General features: G+C 36.0%; 1 protein-coding gene across 1 annotated transcript; it reads left to right on the top strand.

Moving 5' to 3' along the window:
• The first annotated feature begins 12,225 nt into the window (after nt 1–12,225).
• On the top strand, nt 12,226–15,309 carry LOC104086231 (receptor-like protein EIX2). Its single transcript, XM_009590439.4, has one exon. The coding sequence runs from the start codon at nt 12,226–12,228 to the stop codon at nt 15,307–15,309; it is 3,084 nt and encodes a 1,027-aa protein (XP_009588734.3).
• Nucleotides 15,310–15,889: the final 580 nt, after the last annotated feature.

Here is a 15,889-nt window from a genome sequence, read left to right as displayed (position 1 = left end):
AGACATAACAATGTATACAAGATATAAATTATTTTACTTTCCCAAAGTGAGCACACATGCTTAAGTGCAGTGGAAGATGATCCATTGCTATGGCATAGAAGACTGGGACATGCAAGTCTCTCTCAACTCAACAAGTTGGCAGCAAAGGACTTGGTCCTTGGGCTACCTAAAATTGAGATCACCTCTGACAAGGTGTGTGATGCATGTGTTAGATGGAAACATGTAAGGTCATCCTTTAAATCTAAAAAGTTTGTACGTACTTCTAAACCTCTGGAACTCCTTCACATGGATCTATGTGGACCAATGAGAATAAGGAGTATAGGAGGTAAGAGGTATGTGTTTGTGATTGTCGATGACTTCTCCAGGTATACCTGGACTTTGTTTTTGGGATCCAAAGATGAAACCTTTGATATTTTCTGTGTATTTGTCAGAATGATTCAATAAAAACTAGGGTGCAATGTATTAATAATAAGAACTTACCATGGAATTGAATTTGAAAATTCAAAATTCTTTGAGTTCTATGGCTCACATGGTATTGACCATAATTTCTCTACACCTAGAACTCCACAAAAAAATGGGATTGTAGAAAGAAAGAATAGGTCCTTATAAGACATAGGGAGGACCATGTTGATTGCTAGTGGATTGCTTAAGAGCTTCTAGGCTGAGGCAATCAATACTGCTTGCTACCTGCTGAATAGATGCATGGTCAGACTCATTCTTGAGAAAATCTCTATGAGTTACTTCAAGGAAGAAAACCCAACATCACTCACCTGAGGGCCTTTTGGTGCAAATGTTTTGTGCATAATAATGGGAAAGAAGATCTAGGTAAGTTTGATGAAGGAATTTTCTTGGGTTACTTTCCACATAGTAAGGCTTATAAGGTTTTTAATAAAAGAACTATGTGTGTGGAAGAAAATATTCATGTTATTTTTTATGATCTAACAATTTGGCTGAGAAAGGTCTGCAGGATGAAGTTTATGACATAGGATTCACTGGTGATGGAGATACAAAGAAATCTAAACCTCAGTGTGAAGATGGATCTGAAAACCACAAGGAAATTGGCAGTGATCATGAGGAACAAGAAGAATAAAGAACTACTCTAACTACTGACCAGACTAATCAAGCTACATCTACTGGACCTGCTCCTTTGGATCACTCATCGGGTGAATCTTCTCTAAGTATACAGATCATACCATGGAAGCATCAAAGCGCACATCCTCTTGAGAATATCATCTATGATCCAAATGCAGGGGTGCAAACCAGGTCTTCTCTAAGAAATCTATGTGCACTCACAACATTCCTCTCACATGTTAAACCTAAGACCATCATAGAAGCTCTAAAGTATCCATACTGGATCATAGCCATGCAAGAGGAGCTAAATCAGTTTAAGAGAAGCAAGGTCTAACACTTGGTACTGAAACCCAAGAATAGAACTGTCATAGGTACTAGATAGGTGTTTAGAAACAAGTTGGATGAACAAGGAAATATCACAAGAAACAAGGCCAGACTAGTGGTTCAGGGATACAATCAAGAGAAGGGCATTGACTATGATGAGACATTTGCACATGTAGCTAGAATGGAGGCTATAAGAATACGGATAGCCTTTGTTGCCCATATGGAGTTCACTTTATACCAGATGGATGTAAAGAGTGCCTTTTTTAATAGTTACCTGAAGGAGGAAGTGTTTGTCAAACAACCTCTTGGATTTGAAAGTGAAGAATTTCCTGACTATGTGCTCAAACTGGGTAAAGTTCTTTATGTACTGAAACAGGCTCCAAGAGCTTGGTATGAAAGGCTTTCAAAATTCCTCTTAGTCAATAACTTTTTAAGAGAAAAGGTGGACAACACTTTATTTCTAAGGAGAAGATGGAAGAATATTCTAATTGTGCAAATGTATTTGGATGACATTATCTTTGAAGCTACCAATGAAGCAACGTGCAAGGAATTTGCCGAGATGATGGAAAATAGATTTGAAATGAGCATGATGGATGAATTGAACTTCTTTCTGGGGCTGTAAATCAAGCAAACACCCACTAGAACCATGATACATCAGGAGAAATATATCAGAAGAAGTTCAACATGGTTTCCTCGAAGTCCATTGACACACCCATTGCAACTGCAACAAAGCTGGACCTTGATGAATAAGGGAAAAGTGTATAACAAAAACTATATAGAGGAATGATTGGGTCATTGTTGTACCTCACAACAAGCAAGCCTGATATAGTATTCATGTGGGATTATGTATAATATTTCAGGAAAATCCCAAGAAATCTCACCTGAAGGCTGTCAAAAGGATACTAAGATATCTCAAAGGGACCCCTTACCTCTCTCTATGGTATCCAAAGGTATAACTTTGATCTAATTGGTTATACTGATGCTGACAAGGTAGGTTTTCATGTTGACAGGAAAAGCACTTCAGAAACAACTCATTTTGCTAGGTTCTTGTCTGGTGTATTGGGGAACCAAGAAGCAAAACTCATAGGCCTTATCTACAGTTGAGGCTGAATATGTGGCAACAATATCCTGTTGTGCTTGGTTGCTATGGATAAGAAAAAAACTATGGGACTATGGTATATTTGTTGATTATGTTCCCATTTTCTGTGATAACACCAGTTCCATAAACATTGCTAAAAATCTATGTCAGCACATGAGAACCACGCACATTGACATTAGACATCACTTTCTTAAAGACAATGTTGAAAAGGGGAATACCTCAATTAACTTTTGTAAAACTAAAGATCAAATTGCTAATATTTTTACTAAAGCTCTGAGTAGGGATCACTTTGAAAGGAATAGACTAGAACTAGGTCTAATCAACTCCTCCCACTTAGTTGAATCCTAGTGATTGGCTAGAAAATGCATAATTAGATGTTATTAATTAAGTACAATGTGTTTGACTCAGGTACGTGCCATATTGTCTTAAGTCACTAGTACTTTATATCCTAAAATTATTGCTATTCTCAGACTTCTAATTCTGTTGGTATCACTTCTAATCGTCTTCTAGTCAAAGAGTAAGGGAGAATCCTAGTGAAATTAGAGTTCAATTACTCCTAAAATCCTAACATTCAAAGTAACTATTATAAGAGTCTCGTTAGAACTCAAATTCGGTCACCTTCTCTCTTTCAGTCAAATCAGGAGTAACGTCTTTAAAAGGATCTTATGATCAGCTTCTCAAACCTTAGTATTTCTCTCAAACCCTAAGCAAGAATCAAAATCAATTATCAAGAACTAATTCTCTCTTTCTCTTCTTCGAGTCTCTCATCTGATTACCATGCCTAAAGCTTGTCAAACACCCTCAAAAGTCAAATCACCAACCAAGGCTGAAGCAAAACCCAAAATCATGAAGCCCAAATCGAAGAAAAATGCCAAGCCATCAAGGAAACCCACACCCACACATGTTCCTTCTCCTTCGATATCCTCCACTATACTTACATCATCATCTTATAGTCCTATTATTCCTGATGTTCATATCATTCCCACCTCCACTGTATCCCCTCTTCCAAAACCAACCACCTATGCACCCAAGCTTAATGCGAAAAATACCTCTAAGTCAACAAAGGTCAAGGCCACTCCAAGAAAATCTATCAAGAAAGTGCCTGATGCTGCTACGCAGGGTGACAATATAGCTAAGGAATCTGTGGTTCAGGGGAATCAGTGTCAGTCGCTATTGATCAGGTACAACATCCTCCTTCCAAATTAGATATTTTGGTGTCTTCTATAGATGTTGTACCCCTAGATACTCTCCCACCCACGAGTGAGAAGCCAGGAGTGGAGAAATTCACTATAGAAAAGGGTGTAGGGGATCTAGGGAAAGAGGTAGATACTACAGCTATGAAGCCTCTAGTTTAGGGGGAATGAAGTAAAGAACCTGTGTAAAAAGAGGCTTCTGATGAAGAACCTGTGCAAAAAGAGGCTTCTGATGGCCTTTCTTTTAGTTGGACTGAGGATGAGGAAGATGATGGGGGTGAAAAAGAAGAAGAAAAAGTTGTGAACAGTCATGATTCTACAGAAGAAGAAAATGATAGTGAAGAAGAGGAGGACTCTGAAAGTGAGGGTGAGGATCAAAAAAAGGTAAGTGAGAGTGAAGTAGGTGATGAAGATAGTGGGGAAGAAGATGGGATTGTGAGTGAGGAATATGAAGGTTCCATGAAAACTAGGAACATTGTCATAGCCCCTTCAGAAGAAACTGGAGAAGAGACAAGGGCTCAAGAACCTGGGTCTCTGTTAATTCCTTTCACTGGAGATAAAGAATTTAGCAGTGATAAAGATGATATGCCAGTATCTGAGGTAGGGAAGAAATACAGGAAGGCCCTTATAAAATCTACAAAGTCAGCAATCTCAACAAGGAAAGGAGTGGCTCCTCCTGCCATAACTCCTCTTACATGGAGTAAAAGAAAGGTTGTTGATGCACAAATAATTAAGGAGTCTAGAAGTGCAAAGAAGCCAAAGAAGAAGGTCTCAATTGTTGAACCTATTATTGAGGTGGATGGAGAAGATAAGTTTGACTCTGCCTTGCTAGCCAAGTCTTCTACACTAAAGATAAAGGGTGCCAAAGTTACAAAACCAGTTACCTGTTCTGCAAGGGCCAGTAGGGGTAAGATAAGAAAGAATGTGTCAGCTGCAGTTGAACGACTCACGGAGTTCAAGAATAGAAAAGTGCTAAAAGGGAAGATTCTTGCGAACACTGATAAGAAGGGAATGGCTCAACTGGTTAAAAAACTTAAGCTACATGGGTGGAAGCACATGTTTGTCAAAGCTCCCCCCCCCCCCCAGTATGTGTTCCTGCTATGATGGAGTTCTATGCAAATTTCAACATTGATGGGAAGGTCGTCAAGAGTAAGGTAGGGGGCTTTGAAATGGAGTTTGATGCTGAGGAGATGGGGATGCTTCTGAATATATCTTCCTTGGGATTTAACAATTAGTTGAAGAAAAAGTGGCCAGCCATAGACAGTGATGTTTACACTGGCATTGTGGTCACAAGGAAGTTCTCCCAAACGTTTGAACTAGATGCTCCCCAGAAAGTGTACAATACTGATATGACTCCCTTCCACAAATTATTGTTTCATTTTGTCAATTCCTGCATTCCTCAGAGGTCTGAGAGAAGGCATGAAGATACTTTGTTGTACATGTCTATGATGGAGCTGCTTGGCACTGGTAGACCCATCAATCTTCCTAGCATGATAATTTAGCACATGGTAAGAGCTGCAGACACTTCCAAACCCAAGCATGTTATGCCTTATGGTTTCATGTTGACTAAGTTGTTTGACAAGCTCAACATTGCCTTACCTGAGCTTAAGTTTGGAACCACAATGACGTTTTGGATGTCGTTACCTTGAAGAAGTGTGGGTATGAGAAGATCAAGGCTACAGAACCCACAAGATTTGCTATTCTACCTGGGAGCAGTAGGGCTGCAGAGCTCAGTAAGAAGTTGGAGTTGGCTGTTGAAGAGAATGACAAGCTTCGTAAAGACAATAATGAGCTGAGAAAGGAAACAAAGCAACTCAGGTAAGAGCTCAAAAGATATAGAGAGGCTCATGCCCAATAGATTTCCACCCTTGTAAAAGCTTTGACCCCCTCTGCTTCTCACCCATGAACATGTTCCTTCCCAGTGTCCTTAGTTCTTTCGCTATTACAGTGATGCCTTATCTTTTGTTATTTTTTGTCTTAGTCTGAGTAGTTTGCAGTATGCATAGTTTATTTTGTTCTAATGATGAAGACAAGGCCCTGGGATTCTTTTGGCACTACTTAATGTCTCCTCTTGCTCTGCTTTACTGCTTGGTACTATATTAGATCATCAGCCTAGTCTATTTGCCTTGATTTTTCTTAAGCTTGTGTTGTAGCATGTTTGGCCTTGAATCTTACATTATCTGTGTTTATTGTCTAACATTTTTTGGGTTTTCGATGATGCCGAAAGAGGGAATATAAGGTTGGAAGGTTATTGTTTTGTGAACATACATGTCTGTCAATAGTGATTATCTGGTTCTTTGGTGTGATTACCCGGTTCTGTTGTGTACAAAGTTTGTCATCATTGAAAAGGAGGAATTTGTTCAGTATTGAAGTTTTGATGATTAACAAAGTATGACTAAATGTTCAAAGAACCACGTCCTCAACGTAGCTGCTTAATTGTTCTGAAAAACCAGCTCCTGAGGAGAAAAGATCAGCTCCTCATGTTGATACTTGTACGTCTGTACAAGACAGTAACTTTATTTCAAAATTACCCAGGTCCGAGTTTGATGGAAGAAGGCTACTATAAGTGATAAGGGTCGTTGCTCAAGAAAATACGGATAATTCAGTCAGAGACAAAAGTCCCAAAGCTTGTGTAATCCTTGGAACAGTAGGAGTCCTATCAAAGAGGAAGCTGACTATGAATAGGACTCCTAGAAGATCTCAAATTGAATCGTTTAAATATGATCAACTTTGAACTTCTGAACTATCCGTTCACACATCAACTAAAGAGCCATAAGTCGTTTACTTGAGTCGAGTACTTGCATTGTATTCTTCTTGAGTCAATCTAGTGAACGTGTTTTAGGAAATTGAGTTGTAATCAAGTGTCATAAATAATTAGTGAGTTGGAGTGAGTATTTTGCTTTACAAGTTAGAGTAACTTGTGAATCAAATAGGAGTAGTAGGAGTACCGGAGAGTATTTAATTACAGTCTTGTAATTGATACATTTTGGCTCATTGTTCTAGTGGAGTTGGAGTTAAAACTCCTACGTGGTAGGTCGTGGTTTTTGCACCTTTTGAGCCGGATGATTTTTCACGTAAAATCGTTGTGTTCATTTTATTGCTTGTTTACTTTACGCTTAAGGGACACAATAAAGAACAAAGTTCTTTAGTAATCCATACGGGAACTCAAATTAACAAATGGTTTGGGTCTCAACCCACCCATATTTCATGAGGGTAAAAAATAGGTTGGGTGACAAAAGGGCGGGTTAAATATGGGTTAACCTATATTATATAAATATAATATTTTTTCAAGTTCAATTTATAATTGTTTTTTTGCTCAGATTATTTGGTAACATAATATTACTTGAAATAATATATACTCTTCTTCATTAAATTTATTAAAATTTGACTATCTTATTGTAAACTTAAGTTACTCTTCTACAAAATATGACAGTTTTCATTTTAGGAAGAAGATGTGCTTAATGCATTTCAAGTAATGATCACTAATAATAAATGACTCTGTGCATTTTTCACCTTGTTCATATATTATCTGCAATCCAATATAAAACTAAACAAACTCAAAAAATATATTATAATAATAATAATAATAATAATAATAATAATAATAATAATAATAATAATAATAATAATAATAATAATAAAAGGGGAAAATACAAATTCTTAGGGTGTGTTTGGTAGGATCTTGAAAAATGAATGATTTTATCACTTTTTTTTCCTAGTTTGGTTGGTGAGTGAAATATTTTCGAAAATATTCTCTAGTGTTTAGTTAGAGAGTAGAAAATATTTTTTAGGAAAATAATTTTTTATGCTACTCTCCTTCCTCAAATCTCCATGTTTCCTGTATCCTCCCCCCCCCCCCCCCCCCCCACACACACACACCAAATACCCAATATTTTTAAGACTTTATTTTCTTCAAGAATTTAATTATTCTTTAAAAAATTCATATCAGCTTTACTTTTTCACGCAAGACAATATTAAAATTTGTGCTCCATAACTAAAAAAAAATACTATTTTTTATGAAAAAGAAAGTACTCTTTCTACAATATGAAAAGACAGTACTCATTTTGTTGAAATGAAAAAGTAATTTTTTTCTACATCATGAAAATAAAATATTTATTTTGTTAAAATAAAAGAAAATACTCAAACGAAAGAAAATATTTTTTTACATCATGAAAAGAAAATATTTTTTTATTAAAATGAAAGAAAATACTTTTTTACATCATGAAAATAAATTACTCATTTTGTTGAAATAAAAAAGAAAGTACTCTATCTAGAACATGAAAAGAACGTACTCTTAACAATATTTCTATTTAGGATGGATGGGGGTTTGGTGGGGTGGGTGAAAAACTATACAAATTTGCTTTTACTTCTTAAACTATTTTTGGTATTCAAGTATTCATCTAGAAAGAACAACGCTAAACAATAGCAAACAATACTTATAATGTTTAGAAGGAAAAAAAATACTCACACAGTCAACTATAGTGAGAAGAAACTTACGAAGGAAGGGGAGTTGGAATACCGTTATACCATTTTCAGTTTAAAAATATCATGTATTTTGAGTGAGCAAAAGTTGAAAAATAACCCACTAGGCTAACCTATATTTTACCCATGAATACCCATATTTCTACGGGTTGAATATGGGTTGAAGCCCAAATTTTACCCAACTTAAATATCACTCATCCAACCCACTAAAATATGGGTAGATTGGGCGGGTTGACAAAATATGGGATCATTTTGCCAGCACGAGGAAAAACTATGGGCTTGAGAGGAGCAAAGTAATCCACTATAATAAATAATTTTACACTCAGTAGTTCCGAGTAAAATACTCTAGGGATTATTATACACTCAAAAGAAATAGCCATCTTTTAAGATTCTCACATCACTACAATATCATTCATACTCTCTATTTTTTCTCACAAAGTATACCACTTGAATACTTCATACTGCTCTCTATGTTCTCAGATATATTTCTATCTGAGTTTGGTGTGTTCAATGAGAGGGAAAAGGCTCTCTATTTATAGAAATAATGGCCACCCATTTCAGCCAATCAGAAGGCTTGTTACGTTGCAAATTGTTGTTGCAACTTGCTAATTTGCATACTTGCAAATTGTTACCAAAACCAACTTTGGTCATAACAGATTTTGGAATCTGACTTCCTTTATTTTTATTATTTTTATTTTTCGTTATAGACCCCACAATCTCCCGCTCTATATTCATTTACCTGAATGAGGTAATACCAGAATTCTAACTTGAGTGCATGTCGACAAGTTCTTTACACAACTCGAACTTGTCTCTTGGTACCACCTTTGTCAGCATATCTGAATGATTCTCATTTGTAGGAATATTCTTAACATTCATAGATATGTCCTCTATCTTTTCCCGAATCCAGTGATATCTCACATCAATATACTTTATTCTTGCATGATACATGGTATTTTTGCTCAGGTCTATTGCTAGGGTCGCCTCTAACGTTGTTCCAAGTAAGGCTTTTGACTTAGGCCGTCAAATTTTGGGGGGCCTATTTTTTCAGAAATAATAGGTTTATAGGTATTTACAAAAATTAGTATTTAATACTTTTCATACAAAAGTAGAGTTTTTTCTATAACAGTAGCCTCAAAGAAAAGAAGTTTTCAAGATTAAAATAGATAAAATCTTACCTAATATTAACAATGTCTCAAGATAGATTTAATAGGTTGGCTACATTATCAATTGAAAAGGAATTATTAGAGAAAATTGATTATAAAAAAATTATTAACAACTTTGCATCTCGAAAAGATAGAAAAATAGACTTCAAATAAAAATATATATCACAACTTTCTTTTAAAAATTTAGGCCTCACATTAAACTTTGGCTTTAGGCTACACAAGTGTTTGAGCCGCCCTTGTCTATTGCACATTGGCTTTTAAAATAGACCACATGCTCCTTTTGATGCAATCCAAGCTCTTGAAGAAACTATTTCTGCCATATCATCTCCTTGCCAGCTTCAATAGCGGCAATATACTTGGCTTCAGTTGTAGAAAGTGCGACACACTTCTACAAGCTTAATTTCCATGATATATCTCCTCCTGAAAAAGTAAGTGGATTTTCTGTTATCAAGGTCACTTGACATATCCGCATTTGTATAGATCTTCAAGATTGGATCAAATCCTCTAAAACACAAGAAGTCTCCTGAGGTACCTCTCAGGTACCTGATTATCCACTTGACTATTTTCTAGTATTTTTTTTTAGGATTTTCAAGAAACCTGCTACTAACATCAACTGGATGAGCAATATCGATTTGGTGCTTACCATGCATACATCAGGCTTCTGCTGAAGAACAAGGAACTCTGGTCATGCTCCATTGTTCCTCGTTTGTTTTAGGATACATATTCTTGCTCAACTTCAAATGACTAGCACAAGAGGTGTGGTGACTGGCTTATCACTCTTCATGTATTCCAGTACCACGTTCAATGTACTTCTCCTAAGACAGTTACAACTTTCTGGTTGTTCGTTCTCGAACTATCTTCATCCCCAGAATTTGTTGTGATGGGCCCAAGTCCTTCATTTCAAATGACTTGGACAAATCTCCCTTCAACTTTGCAATGAGCTCCTTGTCTTTTTCTACAATTAATCTGGCATAGGTTGGTGACCTCCATAGCACTTTGGGAGGATGCCCGCCTAAGATAGGCCCAAGTGGTTGAGCCTACATCATAATTTGTGACAGTGGGGGCTTGCGTTCACGTGACCCCTTTTCTTAAAAGAAACTCGCTTAAGGTACAGATGAAAAAAAAACTACTTTAAAAACGATAAGGATGCTTTTAGTAATGAGGATACATTAAGGATGTACTTAAACGTTAAGAGTCGTTTGATTAACGACAAGTTATGCATAGATTAGTAATACAAGAATTATAATGTAATAATGCAGAGATCGTAATATAGAGACTAATAATGCAGGAATTACAATAATGCAGGGATTAAAAATTCAAGAACTATAATGTAATTAGTAGTGCAAGGATTTTAAAGTATAAATTATTTGATTGGATGTATTCAAGGAAAAAGAATAAATAAATCTAAATAGCGTAACGGCTTTTTTGCTAATTTTTATTTATTTTAATTCATGTAATAATAGAAGTGTTCGTCGGTCAGTACGGTATAGTATTTAGACATTTCGGTTCGGTATTTTCGGTATTCGGTTTCTTAAAATGCAATACTAATACCGTACCTAATTAAATTTGATATGATTCGGTTTTTCTCCTTTCGGTTTCGGTTTATTCGGTTTTGTAACTTCGGTTTATTCGATTTGAATACTAACTAGTGCATAGATAGAGTCATAGACTGTAATATTCTAAATTAAAGTACTCAAAAGTACAAAACTAAAAATATTTGTTGACAAAAAAATTGTCCAAAACTAGCGAATATCAACCCAGAGAGAGAAAACTGTGTATAAAAGAATAAATTTGTTCATTAGAAATGTCAAGTTACTTGCTTAGAGTTAATTGATAAACTTAGAGAATAAAGGAAAGTAAAATTTTAGATTTTTATATTTTTGTTATAATTTATAATATGTGTATTGTGTAATATAATATATTGTTTGGTACATTATCGGTATTTCGGCATTTTATTTTAAAATACCATATACCATACCTAATACCAATAGTTTTTAAAACTTAAACCAAATACCATACCGAATATCAAAATATCAAATACCAAATACTAAAATATTCGATTTCGGTACGGTAATTCGGTATTTACCAAATTATGCAGAGCCTTATGTAATAATGCATAAATTCCTGCATAACTTTTGTAGGAAACAAAAGATACAACCAAACGACGTATATAGTTTAATGCGATGAAAGTCATAAGATGATTGAGACAATTTTCAGTTTGTTCGCCTGAAAAAGTATTTGCATTCATATGACAAGAAGCAAAAAGTTACACATTGGTAAAAGGTTTGGAAATATACAATGATATATTGTCGAGCAGGTATGTTGTATTTTCAAACTTATAAGAGATTTTATAGAGGACTTTGTCAAATTTAACCACCTTCACTTCAAACAATTTGAAAACTGCTGGTATTAACAGAGAAATGAAAACACCTTTCAAACACATTGTCCCTTTTTTTCTCCAATAAATCAAGTTTCTGGAGGATTTTGATTATTTTAAATTAAATCATTACTGTAGAATGCAATCTTTTTCAATTCAGTAGTAAAAGCCTACACCAAATAATGCTTTTTTTTAATTCATGAAGACACTCTAGGAAAGAAAAGGACAGCCCGGTGCACAAGTCAGCCCGCGTTCACGGAGGGTCCGTGGAAGGGCCGCATCACAAGGGTGCCCTAATGCAAGCATTAGTGGATGCTTCCACGGCTCGAACCCATGACCTATAGGTCATACGGAGACAACTTTACCGTTGCTCCAATGTTTCCTTTCACACTCTTGGAAAGAAACTTGTGAATAAGTCATTTCAAGTGGTATACTGGTATAGCTAGATAATAAGCATTTAACTGGTATAAAAGCACTTGACAAGTTAGGATAATATTGTTCATCATCTTGAAAGCCATGTGGTTAAAGAAACATTTTCTTATATTTTCTACTTTATTTTATCATTTTTCGATCGTTTATGGCTGCTATGAAACTGAAAGAGCAGCTCTATTGAGCTTCAAATCAGTGTTGACTGATCCATCTAATCGATTATCTTCATGGCAAGGAGAAAACTGTTGCAATTGGGAAGGAATCAAATGCTCAAGTTCAGGACATGTTGTAGTTGTCAATCTCCGGAATCCTAATCCGGATGAAGTCATAATCAATGTCAATAAGGAAGTTGTTTCAAACTCTAACAATACATCTAATTTTGCCCTTAAAGGTACTATATCTCCATTGCTCTTCACTCTTAACCATATGCAATATCTTGACCTGAGTTTCAACAACTTCATGCTCTCTAAACTACCTCCTCAGATATCAAACTTAACAAAGTTGACTTATCTCAATCTCTCAAATGTCATGTTTCAAGATTCCATCTCCACACAATTTTCAAACCTTACATCTCTAAGGTCTCTTGATCTTTCATGTGCAAACTTAGTACCTGATTTTTCTTCTTTTTCTGTTAGCTTGACATTTCCACTAAGGTTAGATTTTGGCTCACTGCTATCTTTTATTAGCTATGGTCGTATATCTAGTCCAAATCTAAGGTGGTTAGAAGGACTCCGAAGCCTCAGATATCTTGTATTGACAGGTGTTGATCTATCAAAGGCCTCCGAATCCTTTCATTGGGCTAAACCAGTATCAAGTCTTTCATATCTCATGTCACTTCGTTTATCCAATTGCAACATTTCAGGAAGAATTCCAACATCGCAGTTACTTAACCTAACTAATCTTTCTACTCTAGAAATGAGTTCTAACGCTCTAACATCCCCGATACCTGATCTGCTATCGAACCTCACAACCCTCTCAACTCTTGATTTTAGTGGCAATGATTTACATGGTCATATCCCTTACTTTCCTCAACTTGAAGGACTTTCTGTTGCTAGCAATCCTGCTATGATCATCAATCTTGTTTCAATGTTTTCAGTTCCATGGTCAAAGTTGACATTTCTTGACATAAGCTTCGTTCGGGTAGCTGGACCAATTCCTCCTCCTTTAAGCAACTCAACTTCATTAACCTTTTTCCGAGCTGATGGTTGCTCGATCCAAGGGTCGATACCTTCTTCTGTCACAGACCTTAAGAAATTAAGTGTACTGATGCTCAATGACAACAACATTACTGGCCAACTTCCTGTATCAATGTCCAGTTTAATAAGCCTGCAGTACTTATCTCTATTTCAGAACAGATTAGAAGGGCATATTCCCATTTCAATTTGTCGAATCCCCTCTCTCGAGTACCTGAATTTAGAATGGAACGATCTAACAGGACGTCTTCCCTTGTGCATACTTCAGCTTCCTAAGCTTTCATCACTTTATATTCAGAGGAATAGGCTGAATGGTAATATGCAATTGTCTTTATTCCAGAAGTCTAGATTGGAAGAAATAAGTTTAGGAACAAGTGGATTGTCATTGGAAATTGATGATCAACATCAACTCTTTGTGCAAACTTTCCAGCCCAAGATTTTGGAATTTACATCTTGCAACATGAGAGGAGAAATCCCAGAATTCTTTTCAAATTTGTCGAAACTCGTGGTTTTAAATTTGGTTAACAACAGTCTATCAGGAGCCATACCATACTGGTTGTTCAATCTCCCATCCCTCTCTATACTAGCTTTGTCTATGAATAACTTCGAGGGATTTATACCGCCAATGATTCAGCTGAAATCTTCTCGTTTCCCAACAATAGTAAATTTAGCTAGAAATAACCTTCAAGGTCCTATCCCTTCTCAGCTCGTGAATGTTAATGTCATCGATTTGACACTCAACAACTTTGTAGGCTCAATACCAACACTGATAGGAGAAGCTCCCGGTATCAGGTCCATATCCTTATCCGGAAACAAAATTCATGGTCCAATACCTGAATCATTTTGCCGAGAAGGTAATATTCTCCAGGTTCTTGATCTCTCCAATAATAGCTTGTCAGGTACCATTCGACGTAATTTGGGAAACTGCAAATCTCTCATTTACCTTAATCTTGGACAAAACAAGCTCACTGGAAGTGTTCCAAAAGAACTTGAACGCGTTACAAGCCTTCGTTATCTGGACCTGAATGGGAATGAGTTTGATGGATCTTTTCCAACAATGATTGAAAATTTTCAAGATTTGGAAATTCTGAACTTGGCAGGCAATAGATTTAAAGGAAGGATACCAAAGTTCATCAGCGACCTACACCACCTCCGCATCCTCGTGCTTGCATCAAACTCTTTCAATGAATCTATCCCAGAAGGGCTAATGAAGTTAGAAAATCTACAATATATTGGTTTGTCCAGGAACAATCTATCTGGCCCCATTCCTGAGAATCTTGATGGCTTGAAAGCGATGACGAAAAGACAAAATGAGGCGACCATCTTAGGTTATGTTTACTCCCTCAAGTTCACTGGTGCTCAGCTAGAAATTGTCACCAAAGGACAGACACAATGGCTCGAGTCAGTGTATTCCTACAACACTGGATTCGACGTCTCAAGCAACGCTCTCACTGGTAAAATCCCTGAGAAAATTGGACTTTTAAGTGGACTTCCATTCCTGAATCTCTCACATAATAATCTTTTCGGACTTATCCCAAAGACTATTGGTGCGATGAGTTCCCTCGAGTCGTTGGATCTCAGCTATAACCATTTCACAGGGGAAATTCCAGTGACATGGACACTGTTAGATTTTCTCCAGCATCTCAACATATCTTATAACAATTTGAGTGGAAGGATTCCAAGCGGTCCGCATTTTGACACACTGTATCAAGATGGAACAGCATATATTGGAAACAAATACTTATGTGATGCACCTGGTGGGATGAATTGCAGTAACAATGGTCCATCTATCACTGAAACTGTAGAGAACAAATATGATCAAGAAAATGTCCCTTTTGTTGTAGTTATATTCTTGGGCTTTGTAACAGGACTTTCTGGAGTATTTCTACTCTTATACTTGATAGATGACAATTGGAGGAACATGTACTGGAGGGCAGTAGACAGAATTGTGTTGAAAATAGTAAACAGTGAATCATGAGATATATGACAGCAGTCATTGAGTTCAGTTTTCAGTTTTCACTTTAAAGGTTTGGCTGCTGGAGCAACCATCAATATTCTTTTTCTCTTTTTTTTTTTTTTAAAAGCCAGAGAAGTTAAAATGAAATTATTTTCCAAAAATGGAAATAAGGACTGAGCACTAGGAAAGAGAAGCCATTCTTGTAGTACTGAAGAGGCAGTTATATAGTCCTACTCTTATAATCAGATTACAAAGTTCTGTTTTCTTAATGTTCTTTCTCAGCTAGGTCTAGATGTTTATATATTATATTCCCAATAATGCTAAAGATGTGCTTCTTTCAAAATGGTATTTTAGCTTTTAACATTGTTTTGTTGGAGTTACAAGAACAAAAATTGTAAAGGATGATCTTTTCTCTATTGTATATTTCTCCAAAACTGCATGGAGTGGTTTGGGTTTACATACTACTTATGCGGGTGAATAATAATGAATGAATTATATGAAGAGGTTAATAATGAGGAGATTATTATACATGAATTACTAACTTTAAAAGAGTATTTTGATATATTAATTCCGTTTCTAATAGATGTATTCTTGTTCGACA

Source organism: Nicotiana tomentosiformis, chromosome 5, assembly GCF_000390325.3.
Source record: "Nicotiana tomentosiformis chromosome 5, ASM39032v3, whole genome shotgun sequence".
In the NCBI taxonomy this organism is placed as follows: Eukaryota; Viridiplantae; Streptophyta; class Magnoliopsida; order Solanales; family Solanaceae; genus Nicotiana; species Nicotiana tomentosiformis.
Note: the sequence above shows the minus strand (reverse complement) of the source record. Positions and strands in the feature narration are given on the sequence as shown.